The 15,875-nt window shown below is 39.0% G+C and overlaps 1 protein-coding gene across 1 annotated transcript in view; it reads left to right on the top strand.

Moving 5' to 3' along the window:
- LOC114113791 (antigen WC1.1-like) overlaps positions 1-15,875 on the top strand; it is a 65,153-nt gene that overhangs the window by 32,780 nt on the left and 16,498 nt on the right. Inside the window, exons 9-10 of the mRNA XM_042247614.2 lie at positions 9,192-9,500; positions 9,590-9,898. Coding sequence (XP_042103548.1) covers positions 9,192-9,500; positions 9,590-9,898 — 618 coding nt within the window. The remainder of the gene's footprint in view (positions 1-9,191; positions 9,501-9,589; positions 9,899-15,875) is intronic.

Below are 15,875 nucleotides of genomic sequence, written 5' to 3'. Positions count from 1 at the left end.
CATGAATCCACCATGGGTGTATACGAGCTCCCAATCCCGAATCCCCCTCCCACCTCTCACCCCATATCATCTCTCTGGATCACCCCCGTGTACCAGCCCCAAGCATTCTGTATCCTGTATCAAACATAGACTGGCACTTCATTTCTTACATGATAGTATACATGTTTCAATGCCATTCTTCCAAATCATCCCACCCTATCCCTTTCCCTCAGAGTCCAAAAGTCTGTTCTATACATCTGTGTCTCTTTTGCTATCTTGCATACAGGGTCATCATTACCATCTTTCTAAATTCCATATATATGTGTCAGTATACTGTATTGGTGTTTTTCGTTCTGGCTTATTTCACTCTGTATAATCGGCTCCAGTTTCATCCATCTCATTAGAACTGATTCAAATGTATTCTTTTTAATGGCTGAGTAATACTCCATTGTGTGTATGTACCACAGCTTTCTTATCCATTCATCTGCTGATGGACATCTAGGTTGTTTCCACATCCTGGCTATTATAAACAGTGCTGCGATGAACATTGGGGTACATGTGTCTCTTTCAATTCTGGTTTCCTCGGTGTGTATGCCCAGAAGTGGGATTGCTGGGTCATAAGGCAGTTCTATTCGCAATTTTTTAAAGAATCTCCACACTGTTTTCCATAGTGGCTGTACTAGTTTGCATTCCCACGAACAGTGTAAGAGGGTTCCATTTTCTGCACATCCTCTCCAGCATTTATTGCTTGTAGACTTTTGGATCACAGCCATTCTGACTGGTGTGAAATGGTACCTCATTGTGGTCTTGATTTGCATTTCTCTGATAATGAGTGATGTTGAGCATCTTTTCATGTGTTTGTTAGCCATCCATTTGTCTTGTTTGGAGAAATGCCTATTTAGTTCTTTGGCCCATTTTTTGATTGGGTCATTTATTTTTCTGGAATTGAGCTGCATAAGTTGCTTGTATATTTTTGAGATTAGTTGTTTGTCAGTTTCTTCATTTGCTATTGTTTTCTCCCATTCAGAAGGCTGTCTTTTCCCATTGCTTATTATTTCCTCTGTTGTGCAGAAGCTTTTAATTTTAATTAGATCCCATTTGTTTATTTTTGCTTTTATTTCCAATATTCTTGGAGGTGGATCGTAGAGGATCCTGCTGTGATTTATATCAGAGAGTGTTTTGCCTATGTTTTCCTCTAGGAGTTTTATAGTTTCTGGTCTTATGTTTAGATCTTTAATCCATTTTGAGTTTACTTTTGTGTGTGGTGTTAGAAAGTGATCTAGTTTCATTCTTTTACAAGTGGTTAACCAGTTTTCCCAGCACCACTTGTTAAAGAGATTGTCTTTACTCCATTGTATATTCTTGCTCTTTTGTCAAAGATAAGGTGTCCATGTATATGTGGATTTATCTCTGGGCTTTCTATTTTGTTCCATTGATCTATGTTTCTGTCTTTGTGCCAGTACCATACTGTCTTGATGACTGTGGCTTTGAGGTAGAGCCTGAAGTCAGACAAGTTGATTCCTCCAGTTCCATTCTTCTTTCTCAAGATTGCTTTGGCTATTCAAGGTTTTTTGTATTTCCATACAAATCTTGAAATTATTTGTTCTAGTTCTGTGAAAAATGTGGCTGGTAGCTTGATAGGGATTGCATTGAATCTGTAGATTGCTTTGGGTAGTATACTCATTTTCACTATATTGATTCTTCCAATCCATGAACAAGGTATATTTCTCCATTTATTAATGTCCTCTTTGATTTCTTTCATCAGTGTTTCATAGTTTTTGATATAGAGGTCTTTAGTTTCTTTAGGTAGGTATATTCCTAAGTATTTTATTCTTTTCATTGCAATGGTGAATGGAGTTGTTTCCTTAATTTCTTTTTCTACTTTCTCATTTTAGTGCATAAAATCCAATCTATACTCCAGATTTTTAATCTTTGCTTTTTGATATTTGTTGTCAATTTTGTGCATTTAAAAACCCAATTTTCAGTACCCAATTTTACCTGAGAGCGAGATTACTGGCTTGACCACTCTCTCCTCCTTTGGACTCTCCTTTTTCTCCACCAGGTGGCCTCTGTCTCTTTCCTCCCCCATCTCTTCTCTATCCAACTCTGTGAATCTCTGTGTGTTCCAGACGGTGGAGAACACCTAAGGAACTGGTTACTGGCAGGATTTGTCTCTCTCCTTCTCATTCCTCTCTCTTATCCTCCTGGCCACCTCTGTCTACTTCCTCCCTCTCCTCTTCCCTGTATAACTCTGTGAACACCTCTCAGTGGTCCAGACTGTGGAGCACACATAAGGAAGTGATTACTGGCTACCTTGCTCTCTCCTCTTTTGATCCCACCTCATTTCATTCCAGTCACCTCTAACTACCCCCTCCCTATTCTCTTCTCTGTGTAGCTCAGTGAACCTCTATGGGTGACAGTCAATGTAGAGAAACCTTTCATCTTTAACCTAGATGCTTTATCATCAGTGCTGTATAGATAGAGAAGTCCTGAGGCTATTGTAAAAATAAAACTAAAGACCAGAAACAGGAGGCTTAAGTCCAAATCCTGAGAACATCAGAGAACTCCTGAATCCAGGGAACATTAATCGATAGGAGCTCATCAAATGCCTCCATACCTACACTGAAACCAAGCACCACCCAAGGGCCAACAAGTTCTAGAGCAAGACATACCACACAAATTCTCCAGCAACACAGGAACACACCCCTGAGCTTCAATATACAGGCAGCTCAAAACTACTCCAAAACCATTGATGACTCATAACCCATTACTGGCCGCTTCATAGCACTCCAGAGAGAAGAAATCCAGCTACACCCACCAGAACTCCAACACAAGCCTCCCTAATCAAGAAAGCTTGACAAGCCACTGATACAACCCCACCCACAGTGAGGAAACTCCATAATAAAGAGAACTCCACAAATTCCCAGAATATAGAAAGGCCATCCCAAAAGTAGCAGTATAACCAAGATGAAGAGACAGAGGAATACCCAGCAGGTAAATGAACAGGAGAACTGCCCACCAAACCAAACAAAAGAGGAGGAGATAGGGAATCTACCTGAGAAAGAATTCCGAATATTGATAGTGAAAATGATCCAAAATCTTGAAATCAAAATGGAATCACAGATAAATAGCCTGGAGACAAGGACTGAGAAGATGGAAGAAAGGTTTAACAAGGACCTAGAAGAAATAAAAAAGAGTCAATATATAATGAATAATGCAATAAATGAGATCAGAAACACTCTGGAGGCAACAAATAGTAGAATAACGGAGACAGAAGATAGGATTAGTGAAATAGAAGATAGAATGGTAGAAATAAATGAATCAGCGAGGAAAAAAGAAAAGCAAAAGAAATGAGAACAATCTCAGAGACCTCCAGGACAATATGAAATGCTCCAACATTTGAATTATAGGAGTCCCAGAAGAAGAAGACAAAAAGAAAGACCATGAGAAAATCCTTGAGGAGATAATAGTTGAAAACTTTCCTAAAATGGGGAAGGAAATAATCACCCATGTCCAAGAAACACAGAGAGTTCCAAACAGCATAAATCCAAGGTGAAACACCCAAAGACATATATTAATCAAATTAACAAAGACCAAACACAAAGAACAAATATTAAAAGCAGCAAGGGAAAAACAACAAATAACACACAAGGGGATTCCCATAAGGATAACTGCAGATCTTTCAATAGAAACTCTTCAGGTCAGGAGGGAATGGCAAGACATACTTAAAGTGATGAAAGAAAATAACCTACAACCCAGATTACTGTACCCAGCAAGGATCTCATTCAAATATGAAGGAGAAATAAAAAGCTTTACAGACAAGCAAAAGCTGAGAGAATTCAGCACCACCAAACCAGTCCTCCAACAAATGCTAAAGGATATTCTTTAGACAGGAAACACAAAAAGGGCATATAAACCCGAACCCCAAACAATAAAGTAAATGGCAATGGGATCATACTTATCAATAATTACCTTAAACGTAAATGGGTTGAATGCCCCAACCAAAAGGCAAAGACTGGCTGAATGGATACAAAAACAAGATCCCTATATATGCTGCCTACAAGAGACCCACCTCAAAACAACGGACACATACAGACTGAAAGTGAAGGGCTGGAAAAGATATTCCATGCAAATAGAGACCAAAAGAAAGCAGGAGTAGCAATACTCATCTCCGATAAAATAGACTTTAAAACAAAGGCTGTGAAAAGCACAAAGAAGGCCACTACATAACTATCAGAGGATCGATCCAAGAAGAAGATATAACAATTATAAATATATATGCACCCTACATAGGAGCACCACAATATGTAAGACAAATGCTAACAAGTATGAAAGGGGAAATTAACAATAGCATAATAATAGCAGGAGACTTTAATACCCCACTCACACCCATGGACAGCTCAAAAATAGAAAATTAACAAAGAAACACAAACTTTAAGTGATACAATAGACCAGTTAGACCTAATTGATATCTATAGGACATTTCACCCCAAAACAATGAATTTCACCTTTTCTCAAGTGCTCACAGAACCTTTTCCAGGATAGATCACATCCTGGGCCATAAATCTAACCTTGATAAATTAAAAAAAATCGAAATCATTCCAAGCATGTTTTCTGACCATAATACACTAAGATTAGATCTCAACTGCAGGAGAAAAACTATTAAACATTCCAATATATGGAGGCTGAACAACACACTTCTGAATAACCAACAAATCACAGAAGAAATCAAAAAGAAATCAAAATATGCATAGAAATGAATGAAAATGAAAACACAACAACCCCAAACCTGTGAGACACTATAAAAGCAGTGCTAAGAGGAAAGTTCATAGCAATACAGGCATACCTCAAGAAACAAGAAAAAAGTCAAATAAATAACCGAACTCTACACCTAAAGCAATAGAAAAGGAAGAAATGGAGAACCCCAGAGTTAGTAGAAGGAAAGAAATCTTATAAATTAGGGCAGAAATAAATGCAAAAGAAACAAAAGAGACCACAGCAAAAATCAACAAAGCCAAAAGCTGGTTCTTTGAAAGGATAAATAAAACTGACAAACCATTAGCCAGACTCATCAAGAAGCAAAGAGAGAAAAATCAAATCAATAAAATTAGAAATGAAAATGGAGAGATCACAACAGACAACACAGAAATACAAAGGATCATAAGAGACTACTACCAGCAATTATATGCCAATAAAATGGACAAAGTGGAAGAAATGGACAAACTCTTAGAAAAGTAAAATTTCCATAACTAAACCAGGAAGAAATAGAAAATCTTAACAGAACCATCACAAGCATGGAAATTGAAACTGTAATCAGAAATCTTCCAGCAAACAAAAGCCCAAGTCCAGATGGCTTCAGAGCTGAATTCTACCAAAAACTTTGGGAAGAGCTAACACCTATCCTCCTCAAACTCTTCCAGAAAATTGCAGAGGAAGGTAAACTTCCAAACTCATTCTATGAGGCCACCATCACCCTAATACCAAAACCCAACAAAGATGCCACAAAAAAAGAAAACTACAGGCCAATATCACTGATGAACATAGATGCAAAAATCCTCAACAAAATTCTAGCAATCAGAATCCAACAACACATTAAAAAGATCATACACCATGATCAAGTGGGCTTTATCCCAGGGATGCGAGGATTCTTCAATATCCGCAAATCAATCATTGTAATTCACCACATTAACAAATTGAAAAATAAAAGCCATATGATTATCTCAATAGATGCAGAGAAGGCCTTTGACAAAATTCAACATCCATTTATGATAAAAACTCTCCAGAAAGCAGGAATAGAAGGAACATACCTCAACATAATAAAAGCTATATATGACAAACCCACAGCAAACATTATCCTCAATGGTGAAAAATTGAAAGCATTTCCCCTAAAGTCAGGAACAAGACAAGGGTGCCCACTTTCACCGCTACTATTCAACATAGTTCTGGAAGTTTTGGCCACAGCAATCAGAGCAGAAAAAGAAATGAAAGGAATCCAAATTGGAAAAGAAGAAGTAAAACTATCACTGTTTGCAGATGACATGATCCTCTACATAGAAAATCCTAAAGACTCCACCAGAAAATTACTAGAGCTAATCAATGAATATAGTAAAGTTGCAGGATATAAAATCAACACTCAGAAATCCCATCAAATTTTAAAATCAACTAGAAAATAAAAAAAGATATACTATATCTCAGAAGTCTCTATCCTGATATGTATAAGACTTTATTGAGTATTCAGCATATATTTGAATATTTCACATGTATCAGGGTATATAAAACAGAATATAAGAAATACCTTTTTCTTGTTCTTTCTAAATTTTTAATCTCATTGAATTAATATAACAATATCAATAACCTCAGATATGCAGATGACACCACCCTAATGGCAGAAAGTAAAGATGAACAGAGGAGAGCCTCTTGATGAAAGTGGAAGAAAAGAGTGAAAAAGCTGGCTTGAAACTTCGCATTCAAAAAACTAACATCATGGCATCCAGTCCCATCACTTCATGGCAAAGAGATGAGGAAAAAATGGAAACAGCAAGAGACTTTATTTTCTTGGGCTCCAAAATCACTGCAGACTGTGACTGCAGCCATGAAATTAAAAGACACTTGCTCCTTGGAAGAAAACCTTTGACAAACTTAGACAGCATGTTAAAAAGCAGAGACATTACTTTGTGATGAATGTCCATATAGTCAAAGCTGTGTGTTTTTTTTTTTTTCTCCCAGTAGTTATGTATGGACATGGGAGTTGGATCATAAAGAAGGCTGAGCGCTGAAGAATTGATGCTTTTGAACTGTGGTGCTGAAAGACTCTGGAGAGTCCCTTGGACAGCAAGGAGATCAAATCAGTCAATCCTAAAGAGATCAACCCTGAATAACTCATTGGAAGGATGTATGCTGAAGCTGAAGCTCCAATACTTTGGCCACATGATAATAAGAAATGACTCATTGGAAAAGACCCAGAGGCTGGGAAAGACTGAAGACCAGAGAAGAAGGGGACGACAGAGGATGAGATGGTTGGATGGCATCACTGACTCAATGGACATGAGTTTGAGTAAACTCAGGGAGATAGTGAAGACAGGGAAGCCTGGAGCGCTGCAGTCCATGGGGTCACAAAGAGTCGGACACGACTGAGTGACTGAGCAACAAAAACAGCCAGTTAAACAAAAATGCTTTAATTAGAATGTGTAGCCTGTGACCAAACTCCCAGCCAGAGGAGGCTAGGGGTCCTGACCTGGGCCTCTCTGGGGAGATGGAAGTGGATAAATAACAAAAGGCAAGCAGATCATCCTCTCCCTCATCATTCATTCTTGTATCAGTGGTCAAGCTAATCCTTCAATTCTTTAATTTCTGTGGTGTCTTTTCTGTTCTCTCCTGTTCTCTAGAATAGATTTTTATTTTGTTAACATCATTCTTTTTGAGACTACAAAGTTCACATACTTATGCAATCAGAGTCCTTTACCAGGACAGATTCCACCATTACATACATAACCATGAGCACACTCAGAAACCAGGCAAATTATTTTCAAAATTATCCTTTATGATGTGCAGGGTTTTTTTCCCCCCATTGGATTACCTTTTTTCTGTCCAAATATGGTCTCTGAAGGATGAAATCATGATCACAAGTCTTTTCCTCGGTCTCTCTCTCATACTCCATCCACTCCCCATTTAACCTACCACTCACCCCACCTCACTCCCTACAGAAGTTCTTTCCTTTTGGAGTGTCCTTTCCATCTATTTGTAGCTCTTAAGATCATTTCTTCTTTTCTGCATTGGGGGAATTGGGAAAGGGTAGCAGTGTTAGGTGGCAAATGGGAGAAGCACAGGGCATAAAAGGTGTTAAAATCTTGTTGAACAAGTATTTCGTTTCCAAGTCTATGTTTCATCACTATTGAAGTTTTTGCAATTTAGAAATCTCTAAAATATATAAGACTTGTTTGCTCTCTGCTATCTTCCTCTCACTCTCCTTTTTGGTAGCTTACTGGCTTTTTATCTCAGAAATCCAAATAGGAAAGGAATATGCAGTTGGCATATAGATATGGTTCAGTTCAGTTCAGTTCAGTCACTCAGTTGGGACCAACTCTTTGCGACCCCATGAATCGCAGCACACCAGGCCTCCCTGTCCATCACCAACTCCCGGAATTCACCAAAACTCACGTTCATCAAGTCAGTGATGCCATCCAGCCATCTCATCCTCTGTTGTCCCCTTCTCCTCCTGCCCCCAATCTCTTCCAGCATCAGAGTCTTTTCCAGTGAGTCAACTCTTGGCATGAAGTGGCCAAAGTACTGGAGTTTCAGCTTTAGCATCATTCCTTCCAAAGAACACCCAGGGCTGATCTCCTTTAGAATGGACTGATTGGATCTCCTTGCAGTCCAAGTGACTCTTAAGAGTCTTCTCCAACACCACAGCTCAAAAGCATCAGTTCTTCTGTGTATTCTAGCCATCTCTTCTTAATATCTTCTGCTTCTGTTAGGTCCAGACCATTTCCGTCCTTTATCGAGCCCATCTTTGCATGAAATGTTCCCTTGGTATCTCTAATTTTCTTGAAGAGATCTCTAGTCTTTCGCATTCTGTTGTTTTCCTCTGAATACATTAAATTCTCATCATTACTTCACATTTGCTAAGACTCTCATGTCTAGGATGAAGTAATCAACTAACTCAGTTGTCTTGCATAACCCCACTGAGACTTCACTTTCTCTCAGGTGTGTTCATAAATCCTAGGTTTTTAAGAAAGATGGCTAGGATCATTCCCTCCCTCTCCTATGACTCTCTGAGCTTTTGTCATTTCCAAACTTATCTGTGAACAACTTCTTTCACAATTAGGTTACCTAATTGTGACCTAATGCCTGCACTCAGATCCAGCCCACATGATGTTCCTATCCCTAGTGACTTGAATATTGGCTCAGAGAAAACTGCCCAAAATTCTAGCCCCAGAAATTTCAGGATGACCTTCTAAACTTCTCTGGCTCTTAGGCCTCTAAGCTCTCGAATCCCATGATCTTTTTTCACTCTCAGTTAGTTCAGCTCTGCACTCAAGTTTGAATGTTTACCACTTGGCAGTTTCTTTGGGCTGAGAGTTTCCAGGCCCCCAGATAAGAATTAACATTCCTAACCAATATATATTCCCACCATTGCCTGTGAGATGTTGTTTCCAATTGTCAAGCCAGTTTCATGATCACTCACTGGGTTTGTTGTTCTTTGTTTCTCTTAGGATTTGTGCGTCTGGCTGGAGGGGATGAACCCTGCTCAGGGCGAGTAGAAGTGCATACAGGAGAAGCCTGGATCCCAGTGTCTGATGGAAACTTCACACTCCCCACTGCCCAGGTCATCTGTGCAGAGCTGGGGTGTGGCAAGGCTGTGTCTGTCCTGGGACAAGTACCCTTCAGAGAGTCCAATGGCCAGGTCTGGGCTGAAGAGTTCAGGTGTGAGGGGGAGGAGCCTAAGCTCTGGTGGTGCCCCAGAGTGCCCTGTCCAGGGGGCACTTGTCACCACAGTGGAGCTGTTCAGGTTGTCTGTTCAGGTGAGATGCACGTCAGGATTTAGCCTCTGTGTACACTCACTTCAAGCTAAAAAATAAGATTTTTCTGAAATCCTGTCTGTTTCTATCAGTGTACGCAGATGTCCGGCTCTTGACAAATGGCTCCTCTCAGTGTGAGGGGCAGGTGGAGATGAACATTTTTGGACGATGGAGAGCGCTCTGTGCCTCCCACTGGAGTCTGGCCAATGCCAATGTTGTCTGTCGTCAGCTCGGCTGTGGAGTCGTCATCTCCACCCCAAACGGAGCAGAAGGAAGTGATCAACTCTGGAAAGCCCGATTTCACTGCTCAGGGACTGAGTCCTTCCTGTGGAAATGCCCTGTGACTGCCCTGGGTGTTCCTGACTGTTCCCATGACAACACGGCGTCTGTGATCTGCTCAGGTAAGAGAGGGAAGGGCTACTATACTTAGGATGCTCCTGGAGTGAAATTTCCCCAGAGCAGAGAGTAAGGGAAAACAGGCTTAAAAAGAAAGATATTCTGTAGTAAAATATCTAATCTTGTTACTGAACTCGAGTTTCAGCTGCTCATTGCTCAAGAATCCAACACTGAGAGGCAAGTATGAGGTAAAATTAAAGACAGCTTTGTTGAGGAAACCAGCAGTTCTAGGGAGACAGAGGACTAATGTACCAAAGAACCAGCTCCTCCATGCTGATCAGGGGTGAGTGTTTTTAAATGGGAATTTCAGGAGTGCACAGGTGGAAGCCGGGGACAGGTTACCTGCAGAATAGCACAGCTAGCTCTGACAGTCATCTTGAAATAGGTCTGATCAGTGTCACCTTTATTGTTTGAATTACAGTTAATATCTGTTCTAGTGTTGGTCTGTTCCCATTTCCTTGAGGTCGATCTTGGAATTGTGTAAGATGAAGATTATGAACTTCCCTGTTGGCTTAGATGGCAAAGAACCTGCCTGCAATGCAAGAGTCTCGGGTTTGATCCCCGGGTTGGGAAGATCCCCTGGAGAAGGAAATGGTACCCCACTATTCTGGTCATCATGTAACTGATTGCTACCACCTGTTTGGGATTTCCATATCTGCAAAATAGCTCAAATGATATGGCTCAGAATGTTATCTATAGCCCATGAGAAGGAACTAAATGTCCTTGAATTTGTTTAGGGCTAAACTATTATTATTTTGTCTTATTTGACTGTTTTCCTTTGTTTCTGAATTTTTTGTATTTCTGTGATCAAATTTATTCTTTAGCTAGGTTTTTCTACAAACAGAGGCAGGTGGAGGACGTGAGGGTGGTCTTACCTGAGAAGGCTCTGTAAGGTCCTGCTCCATAGCATTCTCCTTGTTCACTCATCTTTTCAGGGGAAGTGCTAAGAAATGCTAAGAAGTGGTAAGTCAGGGAAAGAAACACCTAGATGAATACTATTTTTTAATGAAACACTATTATTTAAGGATAATAATAGAGAACAAAGTACAAACAATAAGTGTATATCTAGGTCATGTTCTCCAACCTAGATCTACAAAGAAAACATTCACAGCACCACAGAATCACTATTGCCTCCCAATAGCTGTGTCCTCCTCCTCTCCAGGGGAGACTGCTTACCTAAGACTTGTACTGCCATACAATATTTTCTCAGTTTTTGAACTTTATGTAAAATTATACAGTATGTTTTCTTTTGTGTCTATTTCTTTGACTCCAAACTGTGTTTGAGAGTCACTCATGATGTTGTTTATGGCAACATTTCATTCACTTTTATTATTATAGAGTATGCCTTTGAATGATCACATGACCCTGTGTTTAACCATTCAACTAATGGCAGAGATTTGAGTTTATTTCCAGTTCTTGACTATTACAAATACAATGGTACAAATTATCATGATGATGACTTTTGGCAAAAGTATTTATTATGATTTTTGTGTGTTTAGTTCTTGGTCTTATATTTTTATTTTCTTAATGGTATGCTGTACTTCATTGAGCCAAGTTACTCATCTTAGGTTTGACTCATCAACTTTTTTTCTGTCCATGTAGTGCTCTTTCAGGCAGTCACTTCCATTCAATCGCTCAGTCATGTCTGACTCTTTGCAACCCCAATGGACTGCAGCATGCCAAGCTTTCCTGTCCTTCACCATCTCCTGGATTTTGGTCAAGCTCATATCCATTGAGTCAGTGAAACCATCCAGTCATCTGATTCTCTGTGGTCTCCTTCTTCTCCTGCCTTCAGTCTTTCTCAGCTTCAGGGTCTTTTCCTATGAGTCAGTTCTTCCCATCATGTAGCCAAAGTATTGGAGCTTCAGCTTCAGCATCAGTTCTTCCAATGAATATTCAGGACTGATTTCCTTTAGATTGACTGGTTGGACCTCCTTGTAATCCGAGGGACTGTCAAGAGTCTTCTCCAACACCACAGTTCAAAAGCATCAATTATTCAGCATTCAGCTTTCTTTATGGTCCAACTCTCACATCCATACATGATTACTGGAAAAATCATACCTTTGACTAGATGAGCCTTTGTCAGTAATGTCTCTGCTTATTAATACGTTGACTAGGTTGGTCATAGCTTTTCTTCCAAGCAGCAAGCATCTTTTAATTTCATGGCTGTAGACTTAATCTGTAGTGATTTTGGAGCCCCAGAAAATAAAGACTGTCCCTCTTTCCCCATCTTTTTGCCATAAAGTGATGGGACCAGATACCATGATATTAGTTCTTTGAATGTTGAGTTTTAAGCCAACATTTTCACTCTCCTCTTTCAGTTTCATCAAGAGGCGCCTTAATTTCTCCTCACTTTCTCCCATAAGGGTAGTATCATGTGCCTATCTGAGGTTATTGATATTTCTCCCAGCAATCTTGACTCCAGTTTGTGCTTCATCCAGCCCAGCATTTCGCATGATGTACTCTGCATATAAATTAAATCGGCAGAGTGATAGTATACAGCCTTGACATACTTCTGTCTCAGTTTTGAACTAGTCCACTGATCCAGTCCCTAGAACTCCTTATATTCTTCTAAAATGAACTTTGTATACTCCAAATTACAAAAATGTTCTCTGAGAGTATCTCACAGAAGTGTAATTCTTTCTTTTTTTTTTTTTTGCATGTAATTGTACATTGCTTCTAGGATTGACATCTGTGTAGGATAAGGGTCAAGCGTCCTGTTTTCATATGGGTATCCAGTTGATTCAAAATCTTTCTCTGAAAAGACTATTCCCCACTGCAGTGCCACCTGTGTGATAAGTGAAAGGGCACATATGTCTGAATACATTGTTTAGACTCTCTATTCTGTTCCACTGTATCCTTTGTCTCTCCTTGCCCCTGTACCACATTTTCTTAATTATTTTAATTTTACAGTAAGTCTTGAACCTTCCCTGGTTTCTCAGAGAGTAAAGAATTTGCCTGCAAGGCAGGAGTCCTGGGTTTGATCCTTGGGTTGGGAAGATCCCCTGGAGAAGGGCATGGCAACCCACTCCAGTATTCTTGCCTGGAGAATCCCCGTGGACAGATGAGCCTGGCTGGCTATAGTTTATTGGATCACAGATAGTTGGACATGACTGAGTGACTAAGCACACATAGTAAGTCTGGGTAACTTTAATTTAAAGAAGTTAAGTTGTTGCTTTTCTTGCCAACTGCTTTGGTCAGTCTTGGTTTTTGTAATTTCTATACATTATTGAGCTGAAGCTCCAATACTTTGGCCACCTGATACCAAGAGCTGACTCACTAGAAAAGACCCTGATGCTAGGAAAGACTGAAGGCAGGAGGAGAAAGGGATAACAGAGGATGAGATGGTTGGATGGCATCACTGACTCAAAGGACATGAGTTTGAGCAAGCTCCAGGAGTTGGTGATGGACAGGGAAGCCTGGTGTGCTGCAGTCCTTGGGGTCACAAAGAGTCAGACATGACTAAGTGACTGAACAGCAACATAAATTTTAAATCAGCTTGTCGTCCTTCAGACACACGAAAGCACAAGGGAATTTGATTGTGATTAGATTTAATCAGTATATAAATTTGAGAATGACTGACTTTGACAACATTGAGTTTCCCTATTCGCTGACAAAATATATCCCTTCATTCAGTTAGGTCTTGACTTTCTCTCAGATGTTTTGCACATCTTTAACTAGATTTTCTCCTAGGCATTTTATGGGTTTGATGTTATTAGTATTTCCTTTAGTGAAGGTTTTCTAGGAATTAATTTTCTCTGAACTTTACCTGGATTCCCCGAATGTTGGATTAGTATTTTGCTTTAATCCTTCTTTCTTTCTTTTCTCTCTCTCTCTTGCTCTAGCTTTCCCTTTCTCTCCTTATTTGTTCCCCTCCTGCCCTGTTTTTCCCTGAGTATGTAAAATCTTTCTGGATTAGGTTGCAGACATGATGCTCCTTTATCCCTCCCTCCCAACAACAACAAAAATACTTCTGGGAATTTCCTTACATAACCACAGTTCAGGTAAACCTTTAGAGATGTCAGTCCCAGATGACATCTAAATGCAACCACATGAGAAACCCCAAAGAGAGAACTGCCAAGTTGAGTCTTTCCCAAATTACTGACTCAGGAAATCATGAGCAAAATTAAAAAATAAATTTCTTCAACTACTAAGTTTGGGGAAATTTTGTTATATAGCATTGTTAACCAGGCACTTACCATAGGACCAGCATTTCTAAATAGAGGAATATTTATCCTTTGATTTTCCATTTTACTATTTCTACTTTATGTTGATCTAATGTGCTGATACACTCATTCTCTAGTTCTTAATTTCACCTGTTAACTTTTTCAGCTGTAGAATTTTCTTTCTTTTATTTTTATACAGGCAGTTTTCTTTTATTCTGTAAGTTTGTCTCTATTTTTCAAAATTTAATCCCATGCATACCCCACTATTATTAGAGAAAAATAATAAACACTATTTTCATTTGTTTTTGTTATCATTTCTCTGCCAAGATGCACGTCGTGTTAATCAATTCTGTGTGCACTTTAATCATGACTATTTAAATTCTCTGTCAGACTATAAAACTCTTAGAGGAAAACATAGGCAGAACATTGTTTGACATAAGTTGCAACAAGATCTTTTTTGATCAAATTCCTAAAGAAAATAAAAACAAAACAAAAAAATAGGATCTAATTAAACTTAAAAGCTTTCACATATCAAAGGAAACCATAAACAGAACAAAGAGACAACTCTGAGAATGGGAGAAAATATTTGCAAATGAAGTAATTAACAAGGGTTAATCTTCAAAATACACAGACAACTCAATCAACAAACCAAACAATCCAATGAAAAAATGGGGAAAAGACCTAAATAGACATTTTTTTCCAGACATACAGATGGCTAACAAATACATCACTAATAATTAGAGAGATGGAAGTCAAAACTATAGGCAGGTAATACTTCACACCAGTTAGAATGTCTATCATTAAAAAAATTCACAAATAAATGCTGGAGAGGATGTGCAGAAAGGGAATCCTCCTACATATGAGTATGTAAATTGGTACAACTACTGTGGGTTGCCATGCCTTCCTCCAGGGGACATTCCAACTCAAGGTTCAAAGCCAGGTCTCCCACATTGCAGGCGGATTCTTTACTGTCTGAGCCACCAGACTCAGAAGGCCTACACTATTGATACTAAGAACAAAATAGATATTGCTTGGAGAATACCATAGACATGGAGGCTGATGGGCTACAATCCATAGTGTCACAGAGTCAGACACGACTGAAGTGTCTTAGCATGCATGTACACAAAAATAGACAAATAAAAACTTTTTATAGACAGGGAACTCTACTCAGTGTTCTGTGGTGACTAAATAGGAAGTAAATCCAAGAAAGAGGGGACCTGTATATATATATATATATATATACAGATAGACATATCTGTTGTTGTTTAGTCGCTGAGTTGTGTCTGACTCTTTTGTGACCTCATGGACTGCCATGCTCCTTTATCCATAGGAATTCTTAGGCAAGAATACTGGAGTGGATTGCCATTTTTTTCTCCAAAGGCTCTTCCCAACCCAGGGATGGAACCCCAGTCTCCTGTTTGGCAGGCAGATTTTTACCACTGAGTCACCTGGGAAGCCCATATGTATGTGTATAACTTACTAAATTTGCTGAACAGCAGAAGCTACCACAACATTGTAAAGCAATTATACTCAAATAAACATTAATAAAATTAAATAAAATAAATTCTCTGTCAGGTAACTTTAAGAGCCAAATACCCTGGGAAATTGTTTAATGTTTCTTTTTGCTCTGGTTTTCCATGAGATCTCTTTTATATAAGTATTTTTATTTTTATTTTTAGAAATGAATTTATATAGTTTATTTCAAAGTAAACTATAAGCTGTGATGCAAAATGCAGTTTTTACAAATATCTTTGTCTATTTACTATATTCCCTAGAAATGAGCATTATTGTTATTCCTTCTGCATATACTCACAAC

The sequence above is a fragment of the Ovis aries genome, chromosome 3 (assembly GCF_016772045.2).
Source record: "Ovis aries strain OAR_USU_Benz2616 breed Rambouillet chromosome 3, ARS-UI_Ramb_v3.0, whole genome shotgun sequence".
Classification (NCBI taxonomy): Eukaryota; Metazoa; Chordata; class Mammalia; order Artiodactyla; family Bovidae; genus Ovis; species Ovis aries.
The sequence above is the reverse complement of the archived record's forward strand: the minus strand, read 5'-3'. Positions and strand labels throughout refer to the sequence as shown.